Source organism: Talpa occidentalis, unplaced genomic scaffold, assembly GCF_014898055.3.
Source record: "Talpa occidentalis isolate TD23 unplaced genomic scaffold, MPIMG_talOcc4v2.1 talOcc4.1985, whole genome shotgun sequence".
Taxonomy (NCBI): Eukaryota; Metazoa; Chordata; class Mammalia; order Eulipotyphla; family Talpidae; genus Talpa; species Talpa occidentalis.
In genome coordinates this window covers 1-15,000 of record NW_023602057.1, presented here as the reverse complement: position 1 = coordinate 15,000, position 15,000 = coordinate 1, and the positions used below count along the sequence as shown (strand labels likewise).

The window sequence follows — 15,000 nt, the reverse complement described above, 5'->3', positions numbered from 1 at the left end:
AAACTAGGATGATTTCTAACCACAATATAAGAGATCTGCAAACTCAGAGAACACTAGAAACAGAGACCCAACCACAGAGGCAGAGGTTAGGAAGGAGAACTGGATAAAGATAGCCAAATTTCAGCAATAAGATAAATGAGTAGTAGGGATGTAATGGACAACATGATGACTATAGTTAACACCACTATATGGGATATTTGAAAGTTGTTAAGAAAGTAGACTCTAGGATTCGCAATACAAGGACATTTTTTTTTCTTTTTCTTTTTTTTATTTTTGTATGTATCTATATGAGATGATGGGCACTAATTAAACTCATTGTGTTAGTCATTTCACAGTATACACATATGTCAGGTCATCATACGATATACCTTAAACTTAGGTGATCACAGAGGACTGTGATCAAATAGGTTAGTATTTCTCTAGCAAAATCTATGAATAGTCACATTAAGTAGGCTAAATGAAAACTACAAATAACCTTACTGTAATTCAAACCAGGTAATTCAGCTTTTATAGCTTCTTTTTTTATTATTTATTATTTATGTATTTATTTGTTTGTTTGTTTGTACATGCACTGGGTACAGTCAGAAGCGCGGGAGGGTGAGAGAATTCACCAGAGCCAGAGCAGGGAGCAGAGCAGGCAGAAGGACCAAAGTACACTGCTGAGGAGAGCAGTGGGCGGCAGGGGAGGTCTGCACGCCATGTGGGACCTTCCTCCGGTGGCCGGGAGCAGCCAGGGATCGAACCAGCACTGCAGAGGCCGCGGACAGCTTCGCAACCCAGCGCTCAACCGCTGCACCACCGGGAGGCCCTTTATAGCTTCTTTTTAAAAAAATTTGTTAAGGAATTACAGACCTATATGTCTATATGATCTGCCAACAGTAAGGGATAAGCTATCTCTCTTTAAAGACATTCTAGAGGGCCTCCCCGGTGGTGCAGTGGTTGAGCACTGGGTTGTGAAGCTGCCCACAGCCTCTGCAGCGCCGGTTCGATCCCCGGCTGCTCCCCGGCCACCCACTGCTCCCCTCAGCAGTGTACTTCGGTCCTTCTGCCTGCTCTGTTCCCTGCTCTGGCTCGGTGAATTCTCTCACCCTCCATGCTTCTGACTGTACCCAGTGTTTGTATAAATAAATAAATAAATCTTTTTTTAAAATAAATAAATAAATAAATAAAGACATTCTAGAGAATATATAAAATTTGTATTACCACTTCATTGTATTTACTCATCAAACTACAAAACCTCAAAGACAACATTTTTGGAATTATTCTCACCGCTTTTATTAGCATATCTAAATCTGTAGATTCAAACTTGTCAGGATTCATGTGGTTTAGGTGATCAAATTGTTTTAGAAGAGCTTGATGGTCTATGCCTGTATCTGAAAGAAAATGAGAAAGCTCTAAATGATTAATTATTAAAAGCTAGAAACAATAGAAAGTATATATAAGAATAAGCATTTGTATTTACAGCTATAGAATTTTGTAAGAAAATTTAAAATTTTAGTTAGGTTCATATTTTCTTTGAGAATATTACACACATTGTCATGCTAGGAAAAGGCAAAACCCTTAGATTTAAAATGAAATAAAATTTAATATGCAATTTTAATGCTATTTCTAGAAAAATTTGTTAATTATGAACATAACTAATAGTAAAAATGTTTTTATTATAGGTAAACTACCAAATTTCCTACTTAGGTAGATAAACTCTAATTTATTGCCCTCATCAAAAGTCTAAGTAGAATTTCTAAAATGAATTGCTCTAAAATTTATATGGAAGAATTTTTTTGTATGTTGCGCTAATGAATCTTTAATAGAACAATAAAAATCTAATTCAAGTTCATTCATTTGAATGATAACTTATTTTTAGAGAAACATCACTTGTTTTTCTTTATTAAAAAAAGTTTTTAAAAACAAGCTACAGTTGATTATAGTTGAATGGGTGAAGCGATTCTGTGATATGAGTTGTATTACAGAAGTGAGCAAAATAGGCATGGGAGCTTTTGTGGTTAGAAGTTAAGTTCTCACTTAGGGGAAAGAAATATACAATATGGAACAATGGAAGGCAAAGAAAAAACCTATCAAAATGGATGATAATTAGCACTGTCTATGTAAACTTATGATTTACAAAATATGTACATGTATATGTACGCATGTTTTCCCCCCGTATATGCATGTGTGTGCATCAATTATAACAAATGCATCAGTCTGGTAGAAGAGGTTGGTAATCCAGAAGCTATGCTCCATGTAGGACCAAAATGTCTATGAGAATTGGTGTATTTTTCCTTCATTTGTGCTGTGCACCTTATATAGTTCTAAAAAAAAAAGTCTTACTTGCAAAAAATACAAGTTTCAAAGATTTATTTCAATTTATCATTTGTCCTTTCACCTTATGATTTCTTTTGTCACACCATAATATTTTCTTATTATTTCTATTCATATGATGATTTATAATATCAGATATTCTATTAGTGAGTCAATTGTACTATTAAATAAATCCACTTCCTATGTATATATAGTATTCTGCTGACATACAGTAATTTTGGTTTGGAAATTAATACATAAAAAGAACTAGGAAGACTTCCCTTTTTTCTGTGCTATGGAATAGTGTAAATACCATCAACAATTTGCTCTTTAATTGTTTAATTGAATTTCCTTTATATTGTCTGAGCATGGAAGTGTAACTTTGTAGGGCTACCTCTCAGACAACTTTGCTATTTCATCAATGGAAATTATTCTAATTAGATCTTCTCTGTGCTTTCTTGAGGTTTGTTTTCATGTTACTTTTCCTCTTTTAAATCAGTTGATTAATTCACTACTTTTCATTCTTCATTTAATTTGGAATATTTGAGGCTAGCTTAATTTTTTTGAATGATGTGAATATATTGGTTTATTCAAAAAATTAAATTAAAAAATCAGAGATGTCAAATCAATACTAACATTCAATTTTCACTAAAGAACATGCTAAATGTAAACTGATGTCAACAACCAAGTATTGAAATTTTCCTGTATTTTCTATATCACTTACCTTGAAGGGAATCCAATTTAGCTTAATCAGCATTCTTAACCTTGACACCTCTTGTCTCTTTAGTTCATCAAGTTTTGTCCTCACATGGTGACTTACTAAATCAAGCTCTTTGCTTAACCTCCCACTCTGTTAACAAAATTAATAAATTAGTTTTATCTCTTACATTGTATCTTTTACCAGATATAGTGTAGTAAAAGTAATTATAATAAAGTGGCAATAAGTATTTTAACGAATTTAGATAAATTTGATATTGATATTGAGATTCCATTTTAATTCTAAAATCAAGATGTCTAAAAACTGTATAATTTAGAAAAATATAATTAAAGCACAAAGAAGAAACTCAAAAATAACTTGAACTGTAAAATATTGTAGCCACTATGGAAAACAATTTGGCAATTCCTCAAAAAGTCAAGTGCAGAGTTACCATATGATCTAGCAATTCCATTCCTAGGTATACACCTAAAGAATTAAATTTTATGTTCACATAAAAACTATACATGGATATTCATAGCAGTATCATTCACACTAACTAAAAAAGTAGAAATAACTTAAATGTCCATCATAAAACAAATAAATTTAGATAAAATAAATTTAGAATATCCGTATTTTGGAATATTATTCATCTAAAAAAAGGAATGCATGTGTTGATACATTCCACAACACAATAGACTTTGAAAACACTATGTTAAGCCTGACACAAAAGGTCACGTTACATCATTCTGTATATATGAAATGTTCAAAAGAGGCAAAGCCATAGAGTTTAGACCCATAAAACAGTTTAGGGGTTGCCAGGAGCTGAGGAAAGGGGGGAATTAGGGAGTGATTACTTAATGGGCACAGGATTTCCTTTTTGGGGAGTAATGAAATTGTTTTAAAATTAGATAATGGTGGTAGCTGCATACCTGGTTGTGCTAAAAGTCATTGAATTGTATGTTAAGGAATTATATGTTAAAGAGAATTATACTTCAATAATTTTTTAAATATTTTATTTTATATAATTCTTACATCATTTTTCATCTTTACTTCAGTAATTTTTTAAAAGTGATTTGGCCTCTTTTTAAACTTTAGTCATTGGAAATAAATTTTCAAAATTCATCTTTTCCAGTGGTTTCCTTTGATTATATATTTCATAGATGAGTAACTAGATACATTTTCCAAGGTTTAAGAAACAAAATAGCTAGTGGCTTACTTTCTCTTGTTTATTAATACATTTGCAATCACAAATTGTGAGATTAATTAGAAACCAAGCAGACAAACCTTTTAGGACTGAGTCGGAGGCCTGCTGAGGAAGGTAAAGAAAAGAAACCTCACAAGAGAAACCAAGACTGAATGTTCGAGAGGGAGAAGGAGAACTATGAGAACATGCTGTGACAGAATAAAAAAGAACAGTGTATTTCAAGAGAACGGCCAGGTAGAACAGTGGTTCTCAAACTTGTCCCCAGTGGAAGCATTAGCATCAACTGGGTGCTTTAGAAATGAGTCCATAGACTCACTGACTTAGAAAGTCTGGAGGTGGGGCTCAGAAATCTGTGTTTTAACAAGCCATAAAATCTGTGGCCCCCTGTGATAAAGACATTAGAAAGAATAAAAATTGTTTGCTGACATCCTTCATGAAGGCACATTCTGTGAAGCAGTGTGGGCAAAATGATAATCAGCAGTGCTTGGGACATGAAGAACTGTAGTATGATTTTCCTTTCAAAATGCTTCAAAGGCTGGAAAGAAAAGGACAAATTCCAATAACCCCCCCCCATTTTTTTACTGTAACAAGAGTCTTTGCTAGACTATTTGTAATGATTCTTTTGGGTTTTTTGCCTATTTTTTCTCATTTCTTTTTCATTGAATAGCAGTTTGACTTACATTTTGTCTACCACCTCCCACCCCACACTGATTTCAGAGAGAATAGAAATTGATTGTGAAATAAGACAGTTATAAAAGTATTCTCTACACCAAACCAGGAAGTGGATTGTCTTTTTTCCCTGTATTTCTTGACATATATCTCTCATTATCCACAGTTTCTATGTTATCCCCAAATAATGCTCTTAATCCTAATTTAAATAGATAAGATATCGAAAATTCTACAATAAATATCATTCACCCCAAGAAACTGGTTCCACAATTCAGAAAAATTAATGACAAAATGCTGTTCCCTCTCCCCAGAACAATTCGTAGCCTCTGAGAGGAGAGTCATGGACTGAAAACACAGTAATTGCTAAGACCTGATGTTACTAGGTCCTTTAAAGAGACCCACACTGAGGACAGAGATTAAAATAAGGCTGCTTGATCCGGAAAGATTCCTTCAAAGTTCTGATTCTGATTCTAGAAACAGTTCATAGAAATTTTGAGAAAATTTAAAATGAATAAATAAAGAAAAATGATGCAAGCAAACAAAAATATTTGGAAAGTTTAAACTTAAATTACTGGAATTTTTTTTTTACTTGCTGACTCTAAAATATACACAATGAAATGGATTGATAGCCCAAGGATGGGCATTAAAAAAAAAGAATCTCTCACATCAGATCTTTACAGCTTCCTTTCTTTAGAATGAGTACTAAGAGATGTTTAGGGTTACAATTATGTCTATCAGGACAGAGGCAGATGGTTAAACCTCCCCTACTAGCGTAAGATATGGCCCATTAACTCTTATAATAGTTGATCTGCACCTGATTAAAACACTAGAAGCTAATCTGTTCTACACCTCTGAATAGCTTCCTACTATCCTCACATCATGATACACAATCCCCGCGGCCCCTACATCTAGCCCCTATGCCCATCTCATGTTTTAGCCACTCAGCCTCCACTTCCCACTCATTTCCAGCAAGTTACTACATTCATTTTTTCAATTTATCTCTTATAGCTGGATATCCTTGCACCTCAGCCTATCATGCTTCCTAGCCTCTGTCCTTTTCTCAGTCACGTCTTTAAGCACCGGCATAACCTCTGCAGAGAAGGACAACTTCCCACTTTCTCCCACAGGTGGAATTATGTGACCATCATCTGCATTTCCAAAATATATTATTATATACTTATCACACATATATCATAACAATCTAGTTCTGATTATTATTCTCCTTTGAGGGCTCTTTAAGGGCTTGGGTGGAGTTTCGTCTTTGTATACCCATTAGTTAACTCAGTACCTGTCATGCTCAGATGTCTGTTAAATAATTATTTGATTGCATTTACCTTTATTTCCTCTATGTCTGCTTTCTGGAGTTTTTCTCTGAAATGATCATCTGTTTCCAGCACATCAATCACTTGCTTGAGATATTCATCATAATAAAGTCCAGTTTCCTTCAAGTTAAGAAAAAGATAATAATGCTCCTTTAAGTTTTTTTTTTTTTTAAATAGAGACATGTTTTATTTATTTATTTGTTTGTTTGTTTGTTTGTTTTGTTTATACATGCACTGGGTACAGTCAGAAGCGCGGGAGGGTGAGAGAATTCACCAGAGTCAGAGCGGGGAGCAGAGCAGGCAGAAGGACAGAAGTACACTGCTGAGGGGAGCAGCGGGCGGCAGGAGAGGTCTGCGCGCCATGTGGGACCCTCCTCAGGTGGCCGGGGAGCAGCCGGGGATCGAACCGGCGCCACAGAGGCCGCGGGCAGCTTTGCAACCCAGCGCTCAACCGCTGTGCCACCGGGGAGGCCCTCCTTTAAGTTTTTTTTTTTTCTTTCCTGCATCTAAAGATCTCAATCCCTAAAAAAATATTTCTAGCAAAATGGTTTTTAGACATATCTACTTTGAGAATCTGGACAAAGTTAAAAAGTTGTATTTCTCAAATGAAGAGCTGTATGTCAAGAACTGAAATCATGTATTACTATTAATATAAAGGTAGATTTTCTATATGCATTTAGATAATAAAGACTTAACCAATAATATTAATTGATTTTTCCCATTATCACCCGTATGTTTTCATTGCTATGTGTCTCTCTTTTGATTATAACACAATGTTTTCTTAGCTGGTTAGCTCCACATTGGACAGGTATTATGATTAATTCTTTTATGTATTATCTAAAATACAAATTACATTAAATAATCATTGTCCATTATTGTTTAAAATATGTTTATCCTGGGCCTCCCTGGTGGCGCAAGGGGTTAAGCACTGCACTATGAAGCAATCCGCAGTCTGTGCGGCACATATTCTATCCCCCGCCGGCCAGGGAGCAACCCACATAGCGCAGCAGATCTCTCCTGACTTGCCCGCTGCTCCTTTCAGTAGTGTACTTTACCGTTAATCTGCCTGTTCTGTTCCCCACTCTGTTCCTGGTGAATCCTCACTCCCCTCATCTCTGGCTATACCCCAGCTCTTGTATGCATAAATAAGTAAATCTTTAAAAAAATAAAATAAAATATGCTTATCAAATACTCTTATCACTGTCATATCAGAAGTAGTTGCTAAATATCCAACTTTAGAAATAAGAAATATTGGCCATTTCTTAGTTAAAATTCTTCCCACAGAACTATCACCATCATGTTACTTACTGGCGATTGCACCTTGGCGCTGTCCACAGGTTGAGTATTTTTCACTTTTGTCTTGTCTATGTCTATAGGCACAGCTTCAAGAGCAGTAAGAAGACATGAAACCAAGAGGAAACAATATTGTAGTAGCATGGTCCTCCACCTTGTCTAAAATAAAGGTATAATTATAGTAACGTCCTGAAAAGATGTTCTCAATTTATATATATTTTTATATATATACATTATATATATTCTTAATGCCACCTTGATATATATTTAATCTCAGGAAGTTTAAGACACAATATTTGAAGGGGTAAAAATTGATAACTTATCAAAAATAATGCTTGAAGTAGATCATTAGCCCACCCATCTGTTCCTACAGATAAAGAATTTTTTAAAAAGGCACTAAAAATCAGGAAAGTTCTTAAGTTAAATTGAAAAAAAAAAACCAGGGATACAAAATTTAAAGTTTAAACTTATATAGTATGAAAATATCTGGTTAATAGCTTCAAAATAAAAAGCAATGAGGGGCTCAATATTCTTAAAAAATAAGTAGCTCAGGTTTAGGAAAGAGATAAGTAGGAAAAAACTCAATTAAAATACTAGAGAACCAAATACTTCAGAATATTGGTTTAGGTTCAACCTAATTTAGAATATATGAATATAAGAATGTATGACTATAAACTCTATGAATATAAGTTGCTTAAAAGAGATCAATATATATAGGTATCAATATATATAGATACAAATATTCTCTCAACCTTATTTTTATCATAACCAACAGTGATTTGCTAAAATTCTTCTCGATCAATAAGTTTTCAAATAAATACATCAGTAAAATATCAACAAATGCGATTGAAATAAAAGAGCAACTACTGCTGCCCCATAATATTACTCAAATTTTTCTTATTCTATTTGAATATTTTCAGTCCATAGAAGTCTTAGTGGCTTGAACAATCTACTACAAGAATTAGAATGAGTAAAATTGATTATAGGTATGTATGTGTGTGTGTGTGTGTGTGTGTGTGTGTGTGTGTGTGTGTGTGTATAGAAAGAGAGAGAGAGATTCATTAAGTCTACTAGATGGGGCGGGGAATCTCTCTCTCCCTCTTTCTCTCTCTCTGAAAGAGGAGAAGGAGGTCCCATGGCCTAGGCTTAAGGACAGTGGGTGTTTTTGGTGAGGGGTAGGGGGTAGTGTGATAACATACATTTAAGGAGGTATGACCCTATTCCTCTAAACCATATACAGTGTTGTAAATCAACATCACTTCAACAAATAAATTAAATAAATAAACAAATATAAGAATCTCCCATAGACTCCTGCACGCTGTATTCACACTTTATCTTGTGTTCCCTAGGCCCGCCTCCTCCCACCATAAAACACACATACACAGTTGATAAACTCTTCTATCTCAATTGGCAGCTAGCCCACATATTTTGAAACATGCTTTTTTAATACTGTCTACCTTTACTTCACTATATAATAGAAGCCTGAGATTAATGAAAGTGTCTGTAGTCAAATCCCATTCTGGAAGTGGAATTCCTTTATCAATTTGCCACTTCTGCTCTCACTTTCTTCTGCCAAGTCTATCTACCATAAATAAGAAGTCAAGTCAAGAGAGGAATGTGTTTGTATATATGAACGTGTGTGTGTGTGTGTGTGTGTCTCCTGACAACATCTTAGTGATAAAGTGACAAAAGTCTCTAGGCATCTATTCTAAAACACTGGCTAAACTTATGGTTCATAAACATTTCATTTACTCCAGGATTATTATAAGAAACAATAGAAAATAACTGAGTGTTCACTACGTACCAAGGAGTATGCTAAAGTCTTTTTAAAAAAAATTAACTCATTTAATATAAATTACAAATTACAATAGCCCTATGAAATAAACATTATTATCACATGTCAAAGTATAGAAAATGGACACATTATTAATTAAAAAAATTGATCTGGGGCACAGAGCATTAAGTTTTAGAGTCAGTGTTCAGACAAAAGAGGGACTGACTCCAAAGCTTTGTCTGCTTTTAGGCAGTGGTTCTAAAGTGCAATCCCTGGACCAGCAGAGACTGGGGAGGTGGAGGAAGTACAAAATCTGTTTTATAACAGGCCCTATGTGATTCTGATTCTTGAAAACAGACTGTGTCTCTACAAGGAGAGATTAAGAGAATGCTAATCTCAAAAGTACATTTAAATCCTCAAAGTAAAGAAAATGGGTGTGTTATACCTAAGAAGAGTAAGGAAAAGATAAATTTCGGCCCACATTCTGATTCTAGTCACACCCTCACTTGCTATGTGATCACAGGTCAGTCAACTCATTCCTTCAGTTTTCTCATTTTTAAAAATAATACATCTTTTATTATTTTTTTTATAAGCCTGTCACCAAGGACAAATATGGTATGATTCTATTTATAGGAATTATAGAATAGTTTTACTCATTAGCAGAAAGTAGAATGGTGGTTTCTAGGGGCTAGCTAGGAGCTAGGAAGAATGGGCACGTTTTTAATTTTGCAAGATGAAAAAGTTCTGAGGGTGGCAGAACAACAATATGATTTTACTTAATGCCACTGAGCTGTATATATAATGGTTAAGGTGATAAATTTTTCTTCCAATTTTATTGATATAATTGAATTGTATTAAAGATATATGATATATATGACATATCATTATGTAACAATGATGTGGTTTGTGATATGGACGCAGAATTTCATTACATCCTTGTTTCAGAAGCATCTTGGCACTAGATTTATATTTTCTCTGTCCATGCAAAGAGCAGTGAAGCACAAAAGAGACTTATGAAGACAGAAAAGAACATGGCTCTATATCCTCATCACCTCTGAGTGAAGAGATGTAGGCACACACACTTTATGTCCCCACACATACAAGTAGATGAAGACACCAAATATGTTATAATGCCAAATAGAATGGCTGTAATACCTGGGTCAGACCAAAGTTCTTGTGAATGGGGAATAGTTACTCACTTATGTTTCTACCAGAATTGCCTTATAGAAAAGAAAACATCCCAGCAGTAGAGGAATATGGTAAGGGATCTGCCTTCATTCTGTCTATTAAATTCTTCTCTGTTTTTGCTTCTGCAACTTAATTTGCAGCTTACAAACAGGCCCTCCCAAAGGAAAAAGGGTGTTTTCCCTTTCGTCTTCACCACAGCACATGTGAGGACACAGAGCATGAACTGGCACACTCAATAGCTCATGGGCTTTGGGTGGCTAGACAGATACTTTGAAACAGAACATCCCAATATCATAGGCAGAACCTATGACATCCTTGCAGCAGACGTGACGACATCTCAGGAGAAATGGGAACACATCCTGCTGGGTCATCCAGCCGGCCCAGCATAGTACCTGGCTGATCTGGTCGCCTGCCGTCTTAGCCAGCAGATGTCTAGGCTCATCGACTACCAGCTGGTATTTATCTTTCCGCTGCTCATAATCAGCTCTGTATTTTTCTGCTCAACATCATATCAAATTATAGCAATAACACAACTTCAAAGCTAGACAGAAATGTCCCAAAATAAATACTCCAGAGACAGAAATATGTCATTTCTAGAAGTGGACTCCCAAAACATCCAGGGTAATAGAAACAGGGAGGCAGAGAGTCAAGCAATGAAGATCACCTGGAGAAAAGTGGGGCTTGGGAAAATCTATGTATGACCCCAAAATTGGAATACCTGTTTCCATCTTCACATGAGTCCATTAGCAAGGTTAGATTTTATGGCATCTTATATTGTAATAAGATACAGATGAATTGCAGGTTTACTCTCTATGGCTGTGAGATCAAAAAGCATGATCCACTAGTCTTCCAATGCTAGTTAATTTATTTGATTATAAAAAAGCTACTGATTATAATCAGTAGCTTCCTAGGAAGCTACTGAAAGTAACTTTTTGGAGTCATCCAATCTGGAAGTTTACTGAAAATGAACTAAATCAAATTTGAACCAACAACTTATTTGTGAAGTCAAAAAATACATCTTTGAATAATCTTCAATTTTAGATATATTTTACTCATTTTCACATTGTTTTTGAATTAATATAATCTGTATAAAATCCAAAGTTAGGAAATTAAATATAAGATTATCTAAATGTAAGTAAATTCATAGCTTACTTATTTCAGTTATTTTAAGACAATTTTAACTTAAATCATTGCAAAGACAGCTCCAGGAAAGACTGGGCAGAAAACAAAGAAACATTTCAGGTTCAAGTGGATACTTCTCTGCACCAGTATATGAGTAACATTTATAACAAATTTGAATGCATGAATCACAATTATCCCCTAAATGAAGACTATTCCAATCACTGCTATTTCTGGCCCTTACTAGAGGATACTAAATTAATCTTGAATTCTGGTCTCCTAGCTCTACACAATATCAAGTATAAGGGAGTTCAGTTGATAGTCAACAAAATCCTTTCCCTCCTGGTTCTCATTACCCAAAGGACAGTGTGGCCAAAGCCAGTGCAAGCACAGACAATGATGGCCATGGGGCTGCACACCACTCTGAACTGTTCCTTTACTTGTTCTTATTCATGTTTTTGGTAAAATCCACTGTGGTGATATTATTAAAGTCTTCATAAATCTTTCCTTTGAATTAATACTTAGAATGTCTTTCTTATCATTTTATGCACTGGGGTTTAATCAGATAACTATGGATGTGTAAAGAGAACTGAATATATTGATAGTTGGATCAAATCATACATACCTCATTCATCAACTGAGTTGCATACTTGAAATGCTGATTGATTGGACAATCAGCAACGTACTTGAAATCTGACTTCGTCCTTTCAAATACCTCTTTATATTTATACTAGAGAGAATAGAACATAGTTACTTGATAGCAGGTGTGATTATCTTAAAAGACATGTCACTTACCTTATCATACAATTGCAATCATTCATTCATTCAGCTAACAAGTATGTGCTGGGTCCTTGCTTTGTCTCCCAAGGCAATGAAGGGTAGACCCTTGAAAACTACCCCAAACTACCCCAAAAATATATACTAGCAAGTAATTTCATTGAATAGATATCTATAGATATATTTTATATAATGGGCAAAAATCCAAATTAATTTCTTCTTTCTTTCTTTATATTATAATAACCATCACTTTATCTTGAAGGTATTGCCATGTGGTCTTGAAGGCCTATTTTGGTCCAGTAACTTGAATGTAGTTTTTCAGTATCTATTAAATAATAATATTTTAGAGCTGTGGTTGGCTAACTATGATCAACCTAGCTTATCACCTGTTTTTAAATGGCTCATGAACTAAGAATGTATTCTTTTAATAACTTGAAGGGATTGCAACAAATAAAGAATATGTTACAGAATGAATATGGCCTATGAAGTCTAAAATAATTACTATCTAACACTTTTTAGAAAATTTGCTGCCTATTTAAACTTAAAAAACTTAATCCAAATTCTTTATTTTGTAAGTAGGAGAATGGGGCCAATAGAAAAAAGTTATTTGCCTCATGTCACACACCGAATTTGTCAATTACAATAATCCCACTTAGTAATTGCTACCATATAACTCTTAATAGCATAAATCATCCAGAGGCATATTAATATGGAGGGAACTCTAGAAGAGGCATGAGGAGTTGCATTGAGATGACTTTTCATCAAATTCAAACAATTGACTATAATCAATAAGGTCAGTACCAAAAAATTCCTAAGGATAGTGAACAATGTATTCTATAGGATCTAGAAGAAATGTTATGGATGAAAATATGAAAGGTTACTTTTTCAATGCTGAGTATCTCTGTGGGCACTGGAATATGTTGAATGGATATACCCATTTTCCTTGAGTAGATATACCTTGCTGTAGAGAGTCTTGTTCTTTTCAGCCAGAGTGAAGTCAGGAGTATCATAGGCATAGCAACCAATGCCTTTAAGCCAGGTCAGATCTTCTTTATATTTCACCTGGGATTAGAACATCATCAGAGATTTCCAAATAGCAGTAGGTTAGGACTAATACAAGTAGAACAAATAGAAGCACTGACAGATGAAGTGTATGGAATGATAAAGTATTACAGCAATTATTTAAGAGAAGTTTCCAGTAATACTGATTTCTGTTCACTTTTTAGTGTATTGAATGGTATACAGAAATTTTCATTTCAACACTAATTAAAGCAATTCAAATTAAACAGGTATACTTTTCTAGAGAATAGATCATAAGTTTGGTGACAAGATTTTCATATAAAGAAAAAATTCTGTCTAAATGAGCATTGTTATATGTCTTATTTGCTTCATGAAGTAGTCTTTCCAACTAATCAAAAATAGGTTATTACCTAGATAGAGTATATCACTTCCAGACTGTAATATGATATCACACATCTAGAGAAAACATTAGATTTATAAATTTAATATTTTTCTCTCTTTCCAAGTTGAAGTTCATTCATCTGACAATGAGTTTTATGATTTAAACATCCATACACGAGATTTAAACTCTAACCAAGTATTTAATTTGTTTTTATGCCATATTTTATATCAGAAGTCATAGGAAAACATGAATTTATATGTAAAAAAGATTTTAAGACTCACATCACTGACTGCATCAGTAACTGCCCGATGGTGGAAATGTTCTGGGCGATCAGGAATGGACCTCCAGATTCCCACTGACTCATGTAGTTCTCCTTGTATTTGACCTGTAGTTAAAACCACAAAGACAGCTATAAAGTCACACCGAAGTTTATACATAAAACTCTACTTGTCTACAGAGAATTTTAGGAAAGGAACATTAAAAAAAATGCTGTTGGGTTATTAAGCCTAACACTAAATATAGGAACTGACTTTACTGATGTCGTCTGTGACTTTACGATGGTAGACAATGTCCAAGGCATCCTTCACGGTGTGGTATTTCCCTTTGTTTTTTTGGAATGTTTCTTTGTAGCGGAGCTAGAAGGAGAAAAAGCACATGGATTATGAAAAACTATCAAGTTAAATAACTGCACTCTTTTAAGCTTGAACTCTCTTGAGCTATCTGTGTTAGGTTTTAATCTCTTTAGTCTAAGGGCTCTTTAGAAGAAATTAAAAAGATTATTTCACATCCTGGAAGTGAGAAAGGTCATTAAGAGAAAGTCTATGAAATATGAATAAAGCATGCAGTTTATAATGCAGTTTATAATAATAATGTAATGGTTCATTGCTTGTGACAGATGTATAATTGCAATGCAAGGTGATAACAACAAAGGAAACTGGGCAAATGGGAACTCTGTACTATCTTTGCAACTTTTCTGTAAATCTAAAACTACTTAAAAAGTTTGTTTAAATGGAAAACAAACAAAAAGTTTATTTGGGAGGAGAAAATAAATACCAAACACAACTTTGCTGAGCCCAAGACTCATTAATATACATGGAAAGAAGAAAAAGACAGAGGTTCTAACTTCTGGTGTTAAAATTCCATCTTCAGGAAAGTCCTGACATTTTTCTCATTATAATCTTTATCTTTGTGGTTTTTTTAAGGGACAACAGCCTCTGCCTTTAACCTATGAATATCAGAGAAAATTCATTCACTCTAACA

General features: G+C 34.3%; 1 protein-coding gene across 1 annotated transcript; it reads right to left on the bottom strand.

Moving 5' to 3' along the window:
* Positions 1 to 1,269: 1,269 nt before the first annotated feature.
* On the bottom strand, positions 1,270 to 8,617 carry LOC119251014 (nucleobindin-2-like; the record flags this gene model as incomplete). Its single annotated transcript, XM_054697787.1, is given in 6 exon segments — positions 1,270 to 1,373; positions 3,020 to 3,040; positions 3,043 to 3,145; positions 6,200 to 6,307; positions 7,496 to 7,639; positions 8,552 to 8,617. Coding segments are annotated over 6 exon segments (546 nt in total), but the record flags the coding sequence as incomplete, so codon positions are not given.
* Positions 8,618 to 15,000: the final 6,383 nt, after the last annotated feature.